Source organism: Amia ocellicauda, chromosome 14 (assembly GCF_036373705.1).
Source record: "Amia ocellicauda isolate fAmiCal2 chromosome 14, fAmiCal2.hap1, whole genome shotgun sequence".
In the NCBI taxonomy this organism is placed as follows: Eukaryota; Metazoa; Chordata; class Actinopteri; order Amiiformes; family Amiidae; genus Amia; species Amia ocellicauda.
Genome location: NC_089863.1, coordinates 20,998,020 through 21,013,363, shown reverse-complemented (window position 1 = coordinate 21,013,363; position 15,344 = coordinate 20,998,020). Strand labels below are relative to the sequence as shown.

The following is a 15,344-nucleotide window of genomic DNA, read 5'->3' as shown; positions in this document are numbered from 1 at the left end:
ACAAATTAAGAGCTCGGTGGGAACAAAAACCGGCAGGGTAGAGGGTCCTGCAGGGCCAGGGTTGGGAACCACTGGTGTAACCTAACACACCACGTGATTGATTGATTGATTGATTGATTGATTGATTGTCTAGTTTCCCGCACCTAAAGTGACGCCGAGCCGGTACCGCAGTGCAGCGAGTGCGGGGGCCGTCAGGAAGGCTTGCGCTGTGGCACCACGGTAAACAGGGCTGCGGAGGAAACTGCGGTAATTGAGCATGAAAGCGGAACATCGGGAGCTGAACAGTCCCCGGCAGCAGCAGATCCACAGGCCCGCAGCGCAGACATGCCCGGCGGTGTATTTAACGTGTGATCCGTGTGGGAGAGACGCTGTGCGCCATGGACCGCAGCATTAATACCGCGGATCAGGACTTGAGCCCCGGCGCAGGTGAGCGGAGCCGGGCATGATCCCGCTTGTGTCCGTCCGTCACCCTGTTTCCGTGTCTTGTTTCCATGATCTTTGCTTTTAAATATATTTGCTGTATTTGTGTGTCTCGGTAGATCGGGCGACTCGCTGGCGCAACATCTCCGGGTTCTGGTGAGTGTGAGGCGCAGCTGTCAACATCTGTATTACAGCGCACGGTGTTTTCTCCTGACCAGATCAGCAGCTGGTGTGGACTGGTCTTATTTGGTCCCTGTGTAGAGCTAATCCTTCAGTAAACGAGTGGTCTTCAGCAATAGAGAGCATACAAGTGTCATTTTGAGTCATTGAACATCTTGGTGAATGGGAATCCTGTGATAGAGCTACCTCATTTATATACATGGTCTAAGACAGGGATATGCAACTCCTAATTGGTTAAATGCAAAATTAGAGGGGGTTTAAGTTTTTCTTTCTACAGTGGTATAATTCAATAAATATAATCCCAGAAATGCTCACAGATGCTGATGGCATGATCTGTGCATGTCTTGTCTGTGTTCGTGTACTGACTATGTGTGTGTGTGTGTGTGTGTGCACAGGCTCCTGGGGCTCTGTAATAACTTTGCCTATGTGGTGATGCTCAGTGCCGCCCACGACATCCTGTCTCGGCAAGAACAGAAAGACAACACCACTGTGCCGGTAAGACCCTCACAGACCAACTGAGATGATGACTGATTGACTGAGACGCAGACTGTCACAAATTAAATTAAAATACAATTCTGTATTTTCTGCCACGATAAAGTAATAAGCCATTTAGTGTTAATTTTAACAATATTTTATTTGTAATAAGGGAAGTAGGGAAGGGTCGTTATCTGCTGCACTGATGCATGTCTGCCACCTGCCTTTAAATCACTGCTGCATTAGCACATCAGACCAAACAAGTAAAATCAATGTACTTGCATATTTTTTCACAACCAAAGCATTGAAAATAAAAATAAAATTTTTGCTAACATAAAATAACAACCCTGCTAACACACAATGTTACCACAGCATTGTAGCAACGTAATTTACTTTGCTACCGATGCATTTGATCTGGATCAGAAATGGCAGCGTAAAGGCGCCTATCGACTGATTGGCTGACTGTCACACTGACTCATTGATGCATTCACTGACTCTGACTGCTTCACTGTCTGATGGACACACTGAATGAGTGCAGGGTGTGCCATTCACTGTCTCTCTCTGTTATCACACTGTAATGTCTGTCAGTCACTCTGTCTGTATTAACCTTCTCCCTTCGTCTGCAGACTCTCGGTGTCCGCAGTGAGCTCCAGTGGACGGTGTCGGCCGGAAATGGCAGCAACAGCAGCCGTTATGACTGCAACCCTGTGTCCACTGCGGTCAGTCTGTCTGTCTGTCTCTATCCCGGGGGGGGACACTCTGTTCACTCCCACGCGCATTAATCGGAACTGAATTGCTGCCCATAACCAACTAAGTATATATGATATTTGGTGAACGTGTGAGTCAGTGATCACAACCTCAAGACAATCCTTTGCATCAGTGATAGACACATAAAGACTTTAACAGGGTGTATTTCACCCCAATTATTTGTAATAACCATACATGAAATTGGTACATTTCTGCTAATTATTACTTCTGATAATCAACAAGCACTACATAATGAAACTACTTTAGAGAATTTGAAATAGTTTGGCAACAATTAAGCATTAGCACGGTTCAATTCTTGACACCCAGCACTGAGGCACAGAACTGAGAAAGATGTATACGGGCTGATCAGTTTATTATTGACATTTTGATATATGTGGAATTAAATCTAATTGCAATAATTGTGATAAGTTATACTTTTATGTTTTGTGTATACTTGTGTATACAGATACACTGCTACTAACACATCCACATACATGTACATAAAACTAATTATTTTAGTGACTGCACTAGTTCCCTTTTTAGAGCCGTATTACTACATGATTATGCAACACCTAGACTCTGTTTAATGTTGTTTAATAATTTTAGATCTAAAACTTACATTACATTTAAGATTTATCATCTAACACTTGTGGACAGCTTGCAAAACACTTTGAGCTTTTACTATGAGGAGGTTTCTCACCTTCAAAAACACTGACGCACGAAGAAAAATGTTTCGCACTACTTTAAAAAAAATCCTTCCTTAAATCAGGGTCAGTTACCCGAGGTGTTCTATATATAGAAACTTCCAGGGTATAGGTCATATTTCCGCACCTATATACCGCTTTTTAGTGTTGTTTTTTTGTATGCACATGGGAGTCGAATGAATTAAATATAATCAAATGCAATGAATCGGAGAGCGGATCTTATTTTATGTTCTGCACTGCTGTGTGATCTGCCAAACTTCACACCGTCTGTGATTTCAGTGACTTCAGCATAATTAGGTGATTGTTAGTTAATTGTTCGTTAATTCACAGGCGATTCTGCTGGCTGACATCCTGCCCACCATGTTGATCAAGTTCACTGCTCCCTTCTACATCCACGTTGTCCCCTATGGGTAAGAATGATACACAGATGGACAGAATTAACGGCTTGACTGATGCGTCGATTGACTGACGGACTCATGGCCAAAAAAGACTGAGACCGAGAGACTGACGGTGTCAAAGGCTGGACTCTAGGGCCCAAATTGGCCCAGCCGAGACTTGTCAGTGCTGAGTCTCTCTCTCTCTCTCTCTCCCTCCCTCCCTCAGGTGGAGGGTTGTGCTTTGTGTACTGACAGCCGCTGGCAGCTTCCTGTTAGTCTCCTTCTCCAGCGGTGTGGCCATGAGCATTTTGGGTAACGCATCGATATTGGGCTTCTAATGGTTTTGTATTGTGTGTTATTTTGTATTATTCTGCCAGAACTTCTAAACCCACACTGGTGCTCCAAAAGTAATGAAACGTGCAGCGCTTGGGAACACCTACGGGATGGTTTGTTATGTTGGAAAATTATTGACATAGACCAAATGGTATGGTTGCTATATTGCGTTATTTCAAACCACTTGACACACAAGCTTAAATTGTTCAATCAGTCAGAGTTTGGTGGCCATGTTGTGTCCCTGAAATCTTCCAGCAATGACATCTCCCGAACTGTCAAAATGTAGAGATGTCACGTTCATTTGTTGCTGTATATCTTGGTGGATTGATACGTTCTAGTCATGTATCTTACTTTACCAGCTGATAGGACTTGCAGAGCTGAAACCACTTTGAAAGCTTTCATAGTTTGTTAAATAGTTAAGTATTCATATTGCCTTTTTGTATACTTTTGGAATATACACTCACCTAAAGGATTATTAGGAACACCATACTAATACTGTGTTTGACCCCCTTTCACCTTCAGAACTGCCTTAATTCTACATGGCATTGATTCTACAAGGTGCTGAAAGCATTCTTTAGAAATGTTGGCCCATATTGATAGGATAGCATCTTGCAGTTGATGGAGATTTGTGGGATGCACATCCAGGGCACGAAGCTCCCGTTCCACCACATCCCAAAGATGCTCTATTGGGTTGAGATCTGGTGACTGTGGGGGCCAGTTTAGTACAGTGAACTCATTGGCATGTTCAAGAAACCAATTTGAAATGATTGGACCTTTGTGACATGGTGCATTATCCTGCTGGAAGTAGCCATCAGAGGATGGGTACATGGTGGTCATAAAGGGATGGACATGGTCAGAAACAATGCTCAGGTAGGCCGTGGCATTTAAACGATGCCCAATTGGCACTAAGGGGCCTAAAGTGTGCCAAGAAAACATCCCCCACACCATTACACCACCAGCCTGCACAGTGGTAACAAGGCATGATGGATCCATGTTCTCATTCTGTTTACGCCAAATTCTGACTCTACCATCTGAATGTCTCGACAGAAATCGAGACTCATCAGACCAGGCAACATTTTTCCAGTCTTCAACTGTCCAATTTTGGTGAGCTTGTGCAAATTGTAGCCTCTTTTTCCTATTTGTAGTGGAGATGAGTGGTACCCGGTGGGGTCTTCTGCTGTTGTAGCCCATCCGCCTCAAGGTTGTACGTGTTGTGGCTTCACAAATGCTTTGCTGCATACCTCGGTTGTAACGAGTGGTTATTTCAGTCAAAGTTGCGCTTCTATCAGCTTGAATCAGTCGGCCCATTCTCCTTTGACCTCTAGCATCAACAAGGCATTTTCGCCCACAGGACTGCCGCATACTGGATGTTTTTCCCTTTTCACACCATTCTTTGTAAACCCTAGAAATGGTTGTGCGTGAAAATCCCAGTAACTGAGCAGATTGTGAAATACTCAGACCGGCCCGTCTGGCACCAACAACCATGCCACGCTCAAAATTGCTTAAATCACCTTTCTTTCCCATTCAGACATTCAGTTTGGAGTTCAGGAGATTGTCTTGACCAGGACCACACCCCTAAATGCATTGAAGCAACTGCCATGTGATTGGTTGGTTAGATAATTGCATTAATGAGAAATTGAACAGGTGTTCCTAATAATCCTTTAGGTGAGTGTATATATATATATATATATATATATATATATATATATATATAATTTTCCAAAACCACCTGCAGAAAGCATTTTAAATTTAGTGCATATTGTTGCCTTGGAAAATTCACGAAATTCACAGTGAAATTGTGGGTTTGACTACTTCCAGTTATTTATTTTCCTTTACAAGTTTGCATTATTCCTCACTTCCCGTATTTATTTAGTACATGTTTAGATTACAGAAATGATACAGTATCCCTACTTTGATTCAAAACTGCACAGCAGAAATTGGGGCATACAAACCCCATGCCGCTGAAAGGGTAAAATCTGCTTCCCAAACATTTGTAAGTTGTAGAAAGTGACTTCTGACAATAAATTAAAACAAGATGGGGACATAGGCTTTTACTTGGTGATTCATGGTTCAGTATAGTTTTGATTTGGTCTAACTCTGTTCATTTAGTTCATGAATACTCCAGCGGATCCATATGTATATAGTTTAATCTATAATGGGAATGTTATGTACATTAAAAAATAAAATCTACCCTAAAAATTGTACAAAATGTAATAAATGATTGTAATGGAATATCAATGCTCACAGCATCTCTTGTGATTAGGATTGGAGGAGAGCTAATGGCAACTTTTTAAAACCTTTTAAACTGTTTTAGTTGGTCAATTACAGTTTAACATTTGTTATCGATAACTTATTTGGATTATTTTACCTCTGAATTCGAAGCTTACCCTTTTACGTTATACCCTTAAAAAAAAAAAAAAAAAAAAAAATTAAATTGCAACTCCCAACATTACAATGTTTATCAGAACCTGAACGTTATTTGAATTTTTGATTTTAAATAAATTCTACCCTAACACTGTGTGGAATGTGTGGTTCCTATGCCCTGATCTCTCGCTGCCTCTCAGGTGTGGTGTTTGCCAGTGTGTCTGCTGGTCTGGGGGAGCTGTCCTTCCTCTCCCTGACTGCGTTCTTCCACAGGTAACGCTGCTGTTAGATCAGTTCTTAATGTCTGTCGTGTCATGGCTGCTCTTTCCTCCTGTCTTTGATAACCTCTCTCTCTCTGTGCAGATATACTATCATTCAGTGTTTATTTCACTGTCTGTCTGTCAGTGCTGACCCTAGCCTCTCTCTCTCTGTGTGTGCAGCGGGGTGTTGTGGGGCTGGTCGTCGGGCACTGGGGGCGCCGGGGTGCTGGGCGCTCTGTCGTACTCCGGCCTCACCCAGGCCCTGTCGCCCCGGGTTACTGTGCGGGTGATGCTGGTCGTGCCGGTCGTCATGGCAGTCAGGTCAGTGGCACATCTAGTACACGTCTGTCACAACTGATCGTCCAGAACCTTCCCTTCAGCATCTGATTTAGTTCCCCCGTTACCGATCACGCCAATGCTTTTCTTATGACCCGCCCTTCTCTCCCGTCACCCTTAATTGATGACATTGAATGACGTCCCCTCTAATTCACTGTATGTCCTCCCTACATTCGTCTCCCTCCGCACTGATTCTCTGTTTCTCCCACCCCCTCACAGCTATTTCATGCTGCTAGTGCACCCCCCGTCGCTCCCCAATTGGAGGCGGCTGGACGGGCCCAGGGATGACTCTGCGCGTGCTGACAGGCGCCCCCTACTGGCTGACTATTCCGATGAACAGACAGACACTGGTATGAGAGAGAGAGAGGGAGGGAGTTGAGTTGTCTGTCTTGCTGTTTGTTATTGTGTCTCTTAGTCTGTGTGTCAATTGCAACAAACTCGCAGAGTTAGTACAGAGCTCTGTACTAAGTTGCGTACTAGGTAGTGTGGTACTATCTCGGGATCATCCACAGCTGCGGACTAAAATTACTACCCATTGCAACAACAAAAACGGCTTCTAAGGATTAAGGTTGTTATGCTACCAAACGAGAAGTGAAGTCAGTGAAGAGGCCTCGACTCTATTAGCAAACTGGTGCTGACATGCAAATGCTGCTGCGCTTTGACAATGCAAATCAATGTTAAAATGCAAATGCAATATAACACGATATAATTATACATTTATTTTAGTAGCATAATCGATAATACAAGTTCTGCAGATTTTTTTTTTTTTTTTTGTGATATCATGTATTTTAAACTCGATGTATTTGTCACAATTATATAGCTAAATTGCATTTCCCATTTATTTACCCAGACGAGACCCAAAAACATTACCTAGACTCAACATTTAATACTGTAGTCTGAATTATTTTCAGGAAAATAACAGGTGTGATGCACAGGCGGAGGGTTGGACCAGCACTTCCCAACTGTCCAGTGCTGCAGTCCTGAGCCTCAGCTCTCCGCACTGAACATAGCCCTGCCCGGGCACGGTGTACTAATATACTATTTTGGCTTATACTAATATACGAAGTCTGCTATCAACTACATACAGTGCAATTGTATTATAATTCCATATTATTAATATAATATTGCATTGCAATTCCAGCTGGGTAATAATTCCTGTAGAGCTTTCAGATATTCTCAATTATTACATGGCATTTAATAAAACCTTTCAACCGACAATTTGTACACTGGTTCTTATTTTAATTATGATTTTTGTTAGCAGTGCTGTCAATTTCACCAGTGTACACCAGAGCATTATTAATACATTACATTTTGTCAATGTCAAAAACAAAAAATGTTACTGTGATATGTAAAACTAAATGATATGTGGTTATGAATCGAGTTATGAGTAGTTCAGTAACAAAAGTAGTCAATACATTGTAATTTGGCACATTTTGTTCCCCTTAGTACAGTACCCCCCATAGTTAGTCCATAGCTGCAGTAGGACCGAGTTAGTCCTGGACTTAGTCTCCACTACAGGCAGCAGCAGTGATTTTGGGGTTTGTTGCAATGGAAACCATTTTTAGGCCGCAATTGGGGACGAACTTCAGTCGACGAGTTCATTGCAATGCGTGTTAAAATTGCGGACTAAATTAGTATGGAGCTGCATACTGACCACAGGATCAGTTCATTGCAGTTGACCCTGTAAGTCTGTGTCCATGTGTTTGTGTCTGTTTTTATTCATGTCTGTGTATTACTGTTTGTTTTGAGTGTGTCGTCTAATTTCAGACTTTCACACTTTGTATCTGTCTCTGTCCATCCTGCCTGGCTGTCTTGGCCCGTCTCCAATCTGGGCTCTCCCTGATATTCCTCCATTTTTTTCTTTCCCACCATAACCGAGTTGTTTTCTAGTTGACAGCTCGGAGTCTCTGTCCTGCGCCGAGAAGCTGCTCATCATTCGAGTGAGTGTCCGTTGGTGTGATTGTGTGGATATTTGGGTCTCTGTTGCTGTGTCTGGGTCATTCCACATTAAATCCATAATGAAAGGAAAATAAAAACATGGATCTACTTTTCATTTGTTGACATTTTGTACCTATGTTTGTGGAGAAGTAGTTCGACTGCACATTTTGCTTCCCTTTTTATTATAATTTTTTTACATCCATTGCATTTGATATGAGGCACACAGTATAACTAGTACAAAATGTAGACCAGAGTCTAGGTTACAAACCAACCAGAAATCAAGGTTATGCAACCTTTATTTGGGTGAGGTTAAAAGTGACCGAATCATGCCACCTTTTTGTTGTAACTTTTGTTTGTTGTCCATTCTTTCTCAGTTTATATATATTTGTGTGTCTTATCCATGTGTGTATTTGTGTCTATTACCGTCTCTCTCTCCCTCAGGGTCTACTGAAATACATAATTCCCCTGTCCGTTGTGTACTTTGCCGAGTATTTCATCAACCAGGGGCTGGTGAGTTACTGTGCCCTGACTGTGACTATTGCACTTCACACACATGGACACACAGGGATACTTTAGTTTAAACCCCTATCAGTTAGAGGGAAAACGGATCCATTTTCTCATTGCATTTTGCCAATCAGTATATCTTTATTAACCTCCTGCTCTATATGTTCTAGCACATAGGAGTATAATAAAGATTCCCAATGGCCCGTCTACATTATTTTGGCCAATTTTAGTAACTAACTGAACAAAGGATTCCATCAAAACAATTCTTAAAGCAAATTATACACAAATTATTCCTGAAATCGGTTTTATTTGTCTTTGTATTGCTATAGTTATAGTATAGACTGTTTTTTTTTTTTTTTTCCCCTAATTACAATTTCACCTGCTATGTCGTAGGTGTCGCTGTAGCCTCCCCAATTATTAATTCACAATTAAGAAATCAACAACTTAGAGATTTAAGCATTTAGTTAAAATGTTCACAAACAAAAATAGTTTAGTTAAACTAAGACACAAAACAATATATACCTGCTGTTCTGTACACCGATGGGTATAATTTATTTTGTGCAACTTCTAATATACCTTTAGACCACACTTGAAAGTCGTCAACTGCCATTTATCCCCAGATGAAACCCAGAAAACAAAAGGCTGAGATTGACTGCTATTAAAAAAACACTAAACTAAAAACTTAAGCGAAAGAAAGCGATGAACAGCAACACAATTTTATGTTTGTTCTGTCAGACTTTTTTTTATTTTTTGCTAGTATTCCCCTTGAAAAAGAAATGATCCCAAACTATCAAATACCTCTGAACTGAAAGTAATATCAACTGATACAGTTAATCTCTGTACTCTGTAAATTACTCATTGGTGGCACAGGGCGTAAGTTAATTTTAATAATTTACCTGGATTTGTCCAGGGGATACAATGACATTATTGGATTTCTCCTGACAGATTCACTACATTTTACATGTAATGCCCTTTTGGCAACAAAATCTGGGTAAATAATTTTCTGAAAGCTGGTTGCAGCCATTAAAAATGTGTACATTGCCCCACACAAATCTATGTGTTATACCCAGGGCGAGCAATAGTTATGACCCTTGTGGAATTTACATTCTATTTGTATGTTGTTTCCCTAGGTCTTGACTAACTGGATCACTAGCTTTGTTTTGTTTTTTACTTTTCTCTCTCTCTCTCTAGTTGGAGTTGCTGTATTTCCCAAATTTTTTCCTGAAACACTCTGAGCAGTATCGCTGGTATGTACAATCAAAATGATCAACAAGCCCTTTTCCTTGATATTTGGAAAACATCTACTTCCCATACTTCTAGTCCTATGGTAGATGATCAGTAGAAGCACGAAGTGTCTAGACTTATAGACCAACTGCTTTTTCATTCCTGTCAATATACTGTTACTAAACTGCATTGTCCAGTCGGCACAATCTGTATTTTTTCACTCTCCCTTTCCTTTTTCATGTCTCTCTCTCACTTTTACCTAAACTTTTTTTATTCTCTCCCTCTCTAACACTTTTATCTCTCCCCATCCCTTGTCTCGCTTGTTTTCCACTCCCCTGATCTCTCTCTCTTTCTTGCATTCCTTCTTCTCATTCTTTCTCTTTTCTTCCCACTCGCCCTCAGGTATCAGACTCTGTACCAGGTGGGCGTGTTTGTGTCCCGTTCCTCTCTGCTGTGTGTGCAGATCCAGAGAGTGTGGATACTGGCGCTGCTGCAGGTGAGAGACGGGTTTATCCCAAATACTCTAATAAATGACATAAACGGGACGAAAACACACCTGTAAACTCCGCCGTTGGCTGGACGTGATTCTCATTCTTGCCCTTCGTCTCTCTCTCTCTCTCTCTCTCAGTGTGGGAATGCAGTGTTCCTGTTTTCAGCCGTGTATTTCCAGTTCCTGCCCAGTATCTACATCATATTCGTCATCGTGATCTATGAGGGGCTGCTGGGGGGTGCAGGCTACGTCAACACCTTCAACAACATCAGCAAGGAGGTGAGGGGGACTGTGCATGGTCTCTGGTCTTCACTATGTTTGGACTACACTTTAGTGTTGTCGCCATACAAGAATTTTGACTTCGAAACCGGGTTTAGTATCACAATACTTGATACTGAAACGATACTCGATAGCAAAACGATACCATGACAAAAAAGAAAAACGTATTTGCCAAAGTCACAGAATGACCATTGGGCTTTATTTTCCAAACACTGAACAATAGATAATCCTAAATAACTTTAAAAGGACAACATTATTCTGAACCCTTGCGGCCGGATGCGTTCCGGAATTCGGAATTCTTAGGATTTCAGAAATGCAGTACATATACTGTACTACATATTATGGTAACACCCCAGCACGGTCTTTGTTAGTCTTAAAGCTAGGGTATGCGATCTTGAGAGGCCAGCAGTTAGCAAGCTAGCTTTGAAAGCATAGAGCCGCCCTCGCTTCAGAGGCGTCTCCAAAGCCACGCCCCCTCTATCACACATGCACACACACACGGAGCAGAGTCTCAGCACCAGGAGGAGAGACGTGTGGGTGGAATCGATCGCACCACTTTCAGATTACCTCATGTCTCATTCACAGGTTAGACATTACAATAATAACGAACGTAAACCACTTATTTAAGGTTATTATGTTTTTAAAAATAGTAGCTGCGGCTCGCCTTCCACTCTCGCGCTCGCTCTGCACAGTCAAGGTTCCCGCGCTGATGACGTGTGATTGTCTGCGTGAACAAGTTGCGCGGTGGTATGCAAATATAGATTGACAGACAGGAAGGACATTCGGACAGAATGCAATGATTGGTCGATCCTTTTTTTTAGGCCTGTCCCTTCCACAGAAGATGTATACATTTATTTACATGTAGACCACTTAAATTATTGATTTCTATCAGGATGTGAAGAGACTTTCAACCAGTATAACAAAAAATGTTTCTGGAAAAGATTGCATACCCTACCTTTAATCAACTAAAATTGCATTAGTTTGTCACATTTTAGTCATGCTGTTTAATTTTGTCATATTGGCCTAAATTTAAATATTAAACATTACTCTAAGAATATATAAGAATCGCGCACTGACTTGTATTCAAAATAATTTTACCTCCCAAAGCCTTCACAAATAAATTAACACAAAAATCTTACAAATGGACTTTGATTTTACTTGTATTTGTATTTTTTCCAGTCATATTATAGCCACATTCATTTTCGTTTTCTTTTTCTCTTTGTATATGAGGTACTGCCAGACTGCAGATTTATTTCTTCCAAGTACTGAATGAATGGTTACTCACAATTAAGGAACCAGTAGAATCGACCATGCTCTGTAGCCCAGCTACTAATTATAATGTATTCATTTGTAATCAGTCCGTGTATAATGGCTAATGATGACGACAATAACCGTAACAATGTAGATAACAAAGCTAGCTTTTATTGAACACTTTTTATTAATCAAATATTTGTATTTATTTTAGAGGAAATTATTGCACTCTCAAATCTCTTGGGTTGCATTCTTGTAGTGCAGATTCCCGCAGATCTGCGCTGCTCCACCAATGGGATCGCAGGAGTTCTGCAGATCCGCACAAAAACTGTGGACATCTGTGCTGCAGGAACGCGACCGTGATTCTACCGACACCACGCACCTTCGGCTTTAAGCGCTTTTTGAATTTTGGAATTCAACCCATGTCGTACTTCTCTCGCAAGCAGATAATTTGTTACAGAAGAGCAGCATCATATTTTCAAGGAATTACACATTATAATTGAATATGAAATACAACCTTCAACACGTCTGCATATTGGGTTAAAAAAAAAAAAAAAAAAAAAATTTCCCCCACACTAAAGCATCACTGAAGACATCACATCACTCCTTCCGCCCCCTGCCCAGTCCAAATTCAATACTTTGTAGTGTACAGATTGTTTTGTTGGGGTTAAACAAAGACATCATTTCAGAATCTCTGGTTGTTGTTGCTGCTGTTTGTGTTTTTGGTTTGTGCTGTTTACACTGAAGTATCTCTCTCTTGCTTGCAGTTGTTTAACACTGCAATGTGTATTGCTGTGAGAGTCTGAAAAAGCTTATTGTTCGATCTTTCTAGTCATTTAATTGTAACCAATACACGTCTATTTTGTTTACAGTAATCATGTAAATACACATTAGCAGTTATTCTGTGCCGTGTATGTGTGTCCCACTGTAGTGCCCGTGCCAGTACTGTGTATCTTCATCAATTGACCTCGCTCTCCATCTCTCTCTCTCTCCCTCTCAGAGCTCCGACAGACACCGGGAGTTTGCCCTGGCAGCTGCCAGCGTAGGGGACTCGGTGGGCATCGCCTTGTCGGGGGCCACTGCCCTCCCGCTGCACGACTACCTCTGCTCCCTGCCCCCCCGCACCCTGTGATCGACGGGGCCGCAACATGAACGACGACTCCTCAGTGTCTGCAGCCCTTTCCTGATTCTATGAAAGATAGTGCACGCATCCCAAAGCCTTACATACGGAGGAAACAATCAAAGTAGGTCAAGGCTCTTCATCGCAACTGATGATGCCTGTATTTGTGGAGCACGTTCGTCACCGTTATGTTTTATAACTCCCCATCCTAGAGAGAGACGGTGGGGGAGTGAGTGTAAGAGACTGGTGTCAAAGATGGGAGATGGGGGGGGGGGGAAGAGTTGCCTTTCACCCGACACTCTGTTCAGTTAGTTCTTTTGGAAAGCCGGGAGCTGCCCCTCTCTCGGCTTCCTGTGTTTGGACCCCTCTGGGTTCATGTTTTGGCTAAGTGACAGTGTTCTCTGTTTTCAGGGAATCCTAGTGCATGAGACAATAACGCAGCGCTCTTTGGGAACTATTTTCTCTGTCGTACAACCAGGGTTGCATCCGATTCCACAATTATCGTGTTTATGTAACTGCTTGTTCTCAGTGGGATTCTGATTTTATAAATGACAGTTGATGCTTAATTGTGCAGACAATCCAATCGTTTAAATTGATTCCCACTGCTTAGTATTAATAAATCATCTTAAATATACTGGCATTTAAATTAAAGTTTACAATACTAATAATGGTCCCTGTAAGTATTTGATTTGCTTGAAAACAAATAGTATAATTTTAACACTAACTTATCATAGATGTATGTGTATATATTTCTGGATATAATATATATTAATATTACATGGCTAAAAGTACGTGGACACCCCTTCTAATTAGTGGATTTGGCTATTTGACGTTATAGATGAGTTTGCGCTTCCAACTTTGTGGCAACAGTTTTGGGATGGCCCTTTCCCGTTTCCTTTCCCCGTGCACAAAGCGAGGTCCTTACAGAAATGGTTTTCAAGATCGATGTGGAAGAACTTGACTGGCCTGCACAGAGCCCCGACCTCAACCCCATCAACTGAGCCAGGCCTGATCCCCCAACATCAGTGCCCGACCTCACTAATGCTCTTGTGGCTGAAATCCCTTCGACAACATCTAGTGTAAAGCCTTCCCAGAAGAGTGGAGGCTGTTATTGCATCAAAGGGGGGACGAACTCCATATTAATGTCCATGATTTTGGAATGAGATGTTTGAGCACGTGTGCACATACTTTTGGCCATGTAGTATGTGTATATATATATATATATATATATATATATATATATATATATATATATATATATATATATATATATACATACAGTGCCTTGCAAAAGTATTTGGATCATTCCTATAGGGTCTCATGTTGTGTACCCATAATTTTTAAAATGTCAATTTTTATTTTTAACTTAATATTTAAAACTTGAAAGATCAGACTGAAACCTTCTAAGGGTGAGGAGAGTTTCAGTACATTTCAGCAATAACTAAAGAGACAAAATGTAATATATTGATTGCATTAGTATTTGAACCTGACAAAGTATTTGGTGGAAGCACCTTTGGCAGCAGTTACAGCTGCAAGTCCTTTTTGGGCAAATCTCTACCAACTTTGTGTAACGGGGCTCATGGTATAATAAAAGTGATGTAATCTTTCGTAAAATCAGTACAGTGTTAAGCCTCCCGCGTGGGAAGATCCAGTCTCTTGGCGTAGTGGGCTTAACACGCTACTCGGTGGAGTCGCAGCGGAGCGCTTGATCGCGCCGGCTACATTGCACACTGCCCATTTTTCTTAGCAGATTTGTTCAAGCTCTCTCAAGTTTCTTGGGGGATCGCTTATGGATGGTACATTTCAAGTCTTTCCACAGATTCAGATTCAAGACATTCAAATGCTATTCTTAAGCCACTCCAGTTTAGCTTTCGCCTTTTTCGCCCAAGTTTTAAGTGTTCAACTGAGAGTTTTTGCCTTTTGCTGCATCCATTTTTCCTTGAGTATTAAAAAGTTGTATTACCTTTACAGCCCTCGCACACACAAGCAAGTCAACGGTTGTGTAGGCATGACATTTTTTTTTGTATTTTATTTTGGCAGCCTTGTCTGGTGTGTATACTGAAAGGTGACCATCGTTTTTAGCCAAAGGTCCACAGCTAGCACTTCCATTTCAATGGAAAATATCTACAAAATGTAATTTGGTGACAGTGTAAAGGCTATGTAAGCTGATACTATACCAGATCTATAATTGTAAATCTAAGAGACCTAATTAAAAAACACCAATCATTAAAAGTGTCTTTTTTTTGACTGAGCAGGCCTGTGTACTGTTGCTATTTGTTTAACACTTCAAGTCAGTAGAAAAGACAGGAAAGAAATAGGACAGTCAACCAGTATTGTGCACGT

General features: G+C 41.3%; 1 protein-coding gene across 1 annotated transcript; it reads left to right on the top strand.

Moving 5' to 3' along the window:
• Nucleotides 1-173: 173 nt before the first annotated feature.
• Nucleotides 174-15,253, top strand: cln3 (CLN3 lysosomal/endosomal transmembrane protein, battenin). The gene is made up of 15 exons (XM_066721898.1): nucleotides 174-426; nucleotides 540-576; nucleotides 996-1,095; nucleotides 1,701-1,793; nucleotides 2,856-2,935; nucleotides 3,129-3,214; nucleotides 5,800-5,872; nucleotides 6,040-6,180; nucleotides 6,415-6,545; nucleotides 8,086-8,135; nucleotides 8,575-8,643; nucleotides 9,829-9,884; nucleotides 10,264-10,357; nucleotides 10,490-10,630; nucleotides 12,882-15,253. Exons 1-15 carry the CDS (start codon nucleotides 378-380, stop codon nucleotides 13,011-13,013), a joined length of 1,332 nt encoding a protein of 443 aa, XP_066577995.1. The 5' UTR covers nucleotides 174-377; the 3' UTR covers nucleotides 13,014-15,253.
• The last annotated feature ends 91 nt before the right edge of the window (nucleotides 15,254-15,344 follow it).

Bases quoted from the DNA above. Each gene is read 5' to 3' on its own strand.
- cln3 (XM_066721898.1), top strand. From the start codon at position 378: ATGGACCGCAGCATTAATACCGCGGATCAGGACTTGAGCCCCGGCGCA. The intron at 427-539 runs GTGAGCGGAGCC...GTGTCTCGGTAG, and splicing joins GGACTTGAGCCCCGGCGCAG to ATCGGGCGACTCGCTGGCGC. The intron at 6,546-8,085 runs GTATGAGAGAGA...GTTGTTTTCTAG, and splicing joins CGATGAACAGACAGACACTG to TTGACAGCTCGGAGTCTCTG.